Source organism: Rutidosis leptorrhynchoides, chromosome 1, assembly GCF_046630445.1.
Source record: "Rutidosis leptorrhynchoides isolate AG116_Rl617_1_P2 chromosome 1, CSIRO_AGI_Rlap_v1, whole genome shotgun sequence".
Classification (NCBI taxonomy): domain Eukaryota; kingdom Viridiplantae; phylum Streptophyta; class Magnoliopsida; order Asterales; family Asteraceae; genus Rutidosis; species Rutidosis leptorrhynchoides.
Genome location: NC_092333.1, coordinates 13,939,573 through 13,946,361, shown reverse-complemented (window position 1 = coordinate 13,946,361; position 6,789 = coordinate 13,939,573). Strand labels below are relative to the sequence as shown.

Here is a 6,789-nt window from a genome sequence, read left to right as displayed (position 1 = left end):
AGCACACTCCAGAAAATGTGCTCGATGTTCACTTTCTCATCATCCTCATCATTTAGATCCTTTTTTTTGCCAACTACATGATTTGCAAGATAGGAAAGTAAGGGTATAGTCCATATTATAAACACACATGCATATGCATATAGATCATAGAACTCAATGTTTAAGATACTGAGAGGATGTATTCACTATAAACAATTGTTAGAAAACTTTTGACACGTTAGGGATACATAATCTGAATCGGCCCTTTCATGTATGATTGGGTCAAAGCTACCATAACTACCATCGTGAACGTAATTGCAAACATATAAAAGCAAACAATGTGTACCTGCATAGCAAGAAATTCACATTCCCTTTTGCTGAAACTAAAAATTATAACCGGCTCGGGTCATACTGACGTTGAATAATCATCTTGACCATCTTTAACTCAGGGGTAACTACTGATAGGCAAAAGAATAACTCATGGTAACTACCTGTAGAGGTCACAGTTGTTCCCCGGTGTTGCAGATTGAAAGTGTCGGGCTTCATCCTTTAGACATAACATTTTTCACTTAAATTGCCTGACATTGACTAGTTGCTGCGATTTTTGACAAACTGTTTCACTGGATGGTTAATTTTAGGCGCCCGACCCACTCATATTGCCACTACTAAGATATGTACCTCTTTGAAAGAATGAACGTCACTGCCCCATAGCCAAGCATCACAACCTGCATCTCGGATCCCCCATATATCGTTTCTACGATCATCACCTACATGAACCGCACCCTCAGGTTCTACACCTAATAGCTTGCATTCATATTCATATAAAAGTCTAAAAAAAATCAAGTAAACAAATCACTTACTTCAGATGAAACATCCAAAGCATCAAACCAATGATCACATTTTAAAGCACGCAACAGAGGTGTTAAGCGTGTGTCAAAATTTGAGACAATTGCAAGTTTTAAACCAGCTTCTTTTAGAGCCTTGAACACGTTCTCGGCATTTGGATGACATAGATCCCATGCCTTCTGATATAAACATATCATTAGTATTAGTATTCAATATTAATTGTATGGACCATTTGGTGAAGTATTGAAAACACAGAATTCTCATATTAGTGGACTAATAAATTATAAATTAAATTAATTAAATAATGTACTATATATGAGAATATTAACAACAAAGAGATTAAAATGGCACAAAAATTATACATGTACATTGATGAGAATCAGCTCGAAGGAACTCGTTGAAGATGTATTGCCAAAAGGCAAGCTTTTGCGTGCATATTGGAAATACAGAGCAAGTTAATACTAAAAATTACTTCTATATAATAACTATGATACTTTTCCTGAAGCAGAGCACATGGAAATACCAGAATTAGCAGAAATTATATAATAATATTAGTAAATTATATGATAACCTCGTTGATCTCATGGATGTTGAGTTAGTGAACCAAAGCAGAGCATATAACCACCTACTAACTCCCTATACCTGAAAAACACATGTACCCCACATTAGTACCTAAAAACTGGTGTATTAGGCCCTGAAAAATATTGAGTATGCTTCAGTAACAATACACATACCTGGTTGTTAAGCATCGTGACATTTTAAACGCCGATGGTGACCAATTCAATAAAACCCCAAAATGGTCAGTCGTTTTTTTAAATGCATTAAAACATCAACAAAGTGAGGATTCAAAGAACAGTAACTTAAATTATCGAAGAGTAACTGTCGTTTATGGTTATACTTGAAGAGACCATCTGTTTACAGAGTGGTCACATCATATTATACAGTTTTTCGAGTCATATCTACCACACACACACACACACACAAACACACACACACACTAGGTTACATATGTGCACATTGTTGCATGTGTAAGTGTTTGCATTTATGTGTACACTATTATATGTATGCATGTATGTAAATAAGCACAAGATTCAAAAATGTAACCACAGGAGGTGTATTCTTCATGTACATACCTGAAATATGGGAATACACAGACTTAGGCACGCGTACAGGCTGTGGTTACACAATTAGACAAACAATTAAAGATACACCACCTGACATGATCTCCTTTAGACAAAACAGTTTTTGCTAATCAAATTTTTTTTTTTTACTCATTCAGGTCAGCAATTAGCAACTATTTCTGGGCATTGTTGACGTTGGTTCCTTTTTGGAAACCTGACCAGTCAGGATATCAACAGGATCCAGAATCACTCCAGATGCAGCCAAGAAGATATAGGTTGGTCAAAATTCAGTTGTTTTGTAATAAATATATATATTTCTTTTACTCAGCTATTATACCCCTAATAAATATATAAAAAATTCTTTTACAGACCCCAGCTTTTATACTATGTGTGGGTTGTTCCGAGCTTTATAACATCAAGGATACTTGATTACTCATCCAGCCCACGCATTATTCTGAGCTATGTGTGGGTTGTTCCAAACTTCATCATGTCAAGGCCAAGAAGATATAGGTTGGTCAAAATTCAATGTTTTGTTATAAATATATATATTTCTTTTACTCAGCTATTATACCCCTAATAAATATAAAAAATTTCTTTTACAGACCCCAGCTTTTATACTATGTGTGGGTTGTTCCGAACTTTATAACATCAAGGATACCTGATTACTCATCCAGCCGACGCATTATTCTTTTATACTATGTGTGGGTTGTTCCGAACTTTATAACATCAAGGATACCTGATTACTCATCCAGCCGACGCATTATTCTGAACTATGTGTGGGTTGTTCCAAACTACATCATGTCAAGGCTACCTCATTACTCATCCAGACCACGCATTCTTAGATCAAGGAGACAACATCAGGTTCGAGCACTCATACCAGTAAGCCAAGACTCCCGTGTGATTATATCAACGCCAAGATTCAGGAGGATCAGAAACGACCATAGTGCTCCAGTAGTAACACGTGCAAACATGAGGAAAGAAGCTAGAAGAAATAAGAAAAGAAGAACTGCCTGTTACTTGTAAGTATAGCTGTAAAGTTTTAGGATTTATTTAAATTAAAAGTACCAGCATTAAAAATATACTAACATGGATTACTATCTCTGCAGCGATAAGTTTGGTGCACTCGCGTTAATTGCATCATTAATATCCATGTCACAAACTGTGCCGGGGCTCGTAGCTGACAAGAAACATGGTACAGAAAGGATAGTCACGTGTTGCGTTGCATCCGCATGTGTCTTTGGACTTGACTACCTTTCTCTGTACCTTACGTGGGAAAATGTACTGGCGTCGATGACACGTGAGAATGATTGGAAGGCGTGGCTAGCAATTTTAATCACCGGGGTTGTTATTGTATTCCTAAACTGTATGATCCTCTCCTTCTGGGTGACCCACAAATAAGATAGATCACGATCATTCTTATACATATAAACTTTTGTTGTAATGATTTGATTCGCCATGTTGATAATGATTTTTGATTCTCCTGTTTGGATATCCATTGAAATAAATAAAGATATAATAAATGCATATATTCTGTTATGGATAGCGGACCTTTTGTGATGCCTTTCAATCGTTGTTTTAGTCGTTTAATGTGTCCACGAGATGAACTCGCAAACGTGGTAGCGAGGGTGTCCCACATCTCCTTTTTCGTTGTGGTTAGAGATAACCAGTGGTACAACTTGTTGATCGAGGGTTCCGATTAGGGCACCCCGAACAGCAGCTGATCCTGACGGATCCAAGTGAGATACGCAGGATTTGGTTCGGATGAAGAGGTCGCTGGGAATGAACCATCAAGGTATTTCAAGAGTCCATATCCTGCAAGTGTTGCTTGAATTTTCAGTTTCCACGAATTGTAATTCGTAGAGGTAAGTTTGATGATATTATAGTGATTGTGACGATAATAATTGGGGATTTGGGATCAATATCCTTGGGAATGGTATGCGCGGACATAGTTGTGAATGCTATTTGGTCACCGTGTTCCTGCAGATACCATATAGAGAGAAGATGAATTAAATTGTTCAAGTTTATTACTAAATGTTACAAGTACAATTTATATACTCATGTTTACATCCGATACACACAGAAACATAGGAATAGATGAACCTAAACTTCCTATACAATAGAGTCGATATACAAGTTACAGCTATATACTCACTTTTGTGTTTATGTTTATCCTTATCAAAAACTAGGTCAACAACAAACGATTATGGATTCTTTAAAAAAAAAAAAAAAATTTGTTATTTTTACACACCTAACAACAATAAAGAACTAGGTCAACAACAAACCATTATGGATTCTTACAACAATTGTTACTTTTACAGACCCTAACAACAATAAAGAACTAGGTCAACAACAAACCGTTATGGATTCTTAAAAAAAATTGTTACTTTTACAAACCTAACAACAATTAAACAACAATACAGTTAAAAGATTGTACCTTTTCATAACCCAACCACACAGAACGAAAGATACAGAACGAAAGATGGTGTCTAGGGTTTTTTTAAGCCCCATAAATTCATTGAAGTAGAATAATGGTGATGAAATTAGGAGTTTTAAATGAATAGAAAAGATGATTAAACACAATAATTCAATTGCGTGTGAAAGATTGTGAATTTTCTTGATACTCCCTCTCGAAATCGACACACACGCCCACGCATCCAGATCTTGAAAACGAATAAGAAAATACGAGTAACAATAAGAAAATAAGAATATAAGATTTAAAAAGATATTTTAGCCCTTGTTTTCTTTTTTCTTTCTACCCCAGCCCACCAGATTTCTCTATAGTCGTCCCCCCCTTTTTCTTTTTTTATATTACACCCCCAAAACATTTTATAACTAACCATCTTACTTATAGAGGGACGTCACGTGTAAGATAAGCCATCACACACCGCCCAAAATTTCTAAAGGACCTTTTATATGTACTTGTTGTTCTGCTAGCGGTTCAAATAAAGGAACGGAGAACTTAAATTCGAAAATAAATAGTATTTTCTTTTTTTTGACACAAACAAGGTTTAGATTAGTGGCGCGTTGCGACAATATAATTGTTTTTTCTTTCTTAGAAAGAAAAAAAAAAAGAAAAATAAAAACTTAGCCAAGGCTTGAACTGGAGACTTCCTGGAAGACAACACGCGCCCAAAACCACACAGTTGACTGCACGTTTGTGTTATGCTCTGCACTTACTTGTATTTATCTATTCAGAAACCTCCTATAATTTGTCGCAAATTACAGTTTTTTTTTTAAGAAAAAAAAAAAAAAACTTGGCCAATGGTCAAACTGGAGACCCGTTAGAAGATAACATGCGCCCACAACCACCCAACTAGCTATTAATAATGATAACATTTTGCTAGCATAATCCTTTTTTACGTGGGTATTTAATTGAAATAGATTGATACCACGTAAACGAGGGATGCAATAAAAAAAATGATAAAGAACGCGTAGTGTTATTTCATGTGACGATGAGTGTGTTTTTTTTCTAAAACCTATTGTATCTCAACTAGTATACAAGCAGATACCATGAACTGAAAATTGTTCCATAGAATACATAGTGGGCCGTTAAAGTTTTACATACAAAGTCCTAGAATATAGCAATTACATTGCTAAAGAAAATATGTCACGTTACTTGGGGTTTGTACTTTTGAAAAATTGTTTGATCATATGATCCAAAAATATTAAATGTAAAAATAAGTAAGAACAAATTATTTTTGACAATATATTAACCTTTAGATCAAAAGGTAAACACTCGAAAATTACTGTTCACCAAGACGTTGCTGTTATATATATTTAATTTATCAATAAAAGACATTAATGATACGGTTTTAAATGATATTTTATTAATGTAGTGATTAAAAAGTGTAGTTGATATATCTAGCTTGAGTGGTTATTGGGTGGTGCTGTTGTTCGGATGGACCTGAGTTCGAGTCCCAAATTTGAGTTTTTTTCCATTTCACTTAACCTCTCTATCAAAAGGTAAAAAACTTGAAAATTACAGTTTATCATAAAAATGAATATGAACCCAATATATCTCCTTACGGTTCCTTTTTCTTTTCCTAAACGAACACCAATTCCCAATTCCTTTTCATTCGATTTCTTAAGCCCTAATTTGACTATGAATTGGATTCGTGCCTATTTGACCTATAAATATAGCACAAACCTTTCACATGATCAGTATCTTCAAAAATTTTCTAATTTCGATCATTTTTCTATCGATGGCTAATGATGGCGGGTTCACTCCTTTAACTATGATCGCCGGTGATGTTGACAATGTGATAATAAGTGTGCAAGTGTTTCTGCTATGAAAACAAACAAACCTACATAAAAACCCCTTCTCAAGTGTCGTCACTAGAGATGATTCTTGTGGACGGTCAGGTATATAATATACTAATTTCAGAATATTTAATATGATTATGATGTAGTTATTATTGTTGATTTGTCATAATTTTTGTGAAGTTTCGATTGTGTATTTTGTTGGCATGTCTCTAATTTTAACATGATGTTTGTTGTGAAGTTTGTGCTATAATCAGGTTCTTATTAACTCATGATTCATTATTATGCCAACATTGTTATCTGTATCAGATAATTATTACTGTGATTGAAAAATTATACTAAATAAAAATAAAATTGAGGTTTGAATATTAGAAGTCAAACAGCCATCACTTATGTATAAATTGATTGAATGATTTTATATGCAGGGTACCAAAATTTGTGCTTGTGTAAAGAAGTATATGGTGACAAACTGTGAACAGTTATTGTTGGAGGGTAGCTATATGTAATTATTAGGAATCTTAAAGCAGTGGCATATAAGTCTAATCATTCATTGTGCAACCACAGCTTGAAGATTAACTTTTAC

At 34.6% G+C, this 6,789-nt stretch overlaps 1 protein-coding gene across 1 annotated transcript; it reads right to left on the bottom strand.

The window, feature by feature from the left end:
• Window positions 1–466: 466 nt before the first annotated feature.
• On the bottom strand, window positions 467–1,574 carry LOC139841221 (uncharacterized). The gene is made up of 4 exons (XM_071831473.1): window positions 1,560–1,574; window positions 840–1,004; window positions 658–783; window positions 467–526 (listed from the first exon to the last, which is right to left on the bottom strand). The coding sequence occupies exons 1-4, from the start codon at window positions 1,572–1,574 to the stop codon at window positions 467–469; spliced, it is 366 nt and encodes a 121-aa protein (XP_071687574.1).
• Between the last annotated feature and the right edge of the window lie 5,215 nt (window positions 1,575–6,789).

Bases quoted from the DNA above. Each gene is read 5' to 3' on its own strand.
- LOC139841221 (XM_071831473.1), bottom strand. The intron at 784-839 runs GTAAGTGATTTG...TATGAATGCAAG, and splicing joins CTTTGGATGTTTCATCTGAA to CTATTAGGTGTAGAACCTGA. The intron at 527-657 runs GTACATATCTTA...TTATGTCTAAAG, and splicing joins ACGTTCATTCTTTCAAAGAG to GATGAAGCCCGACACTTTCA.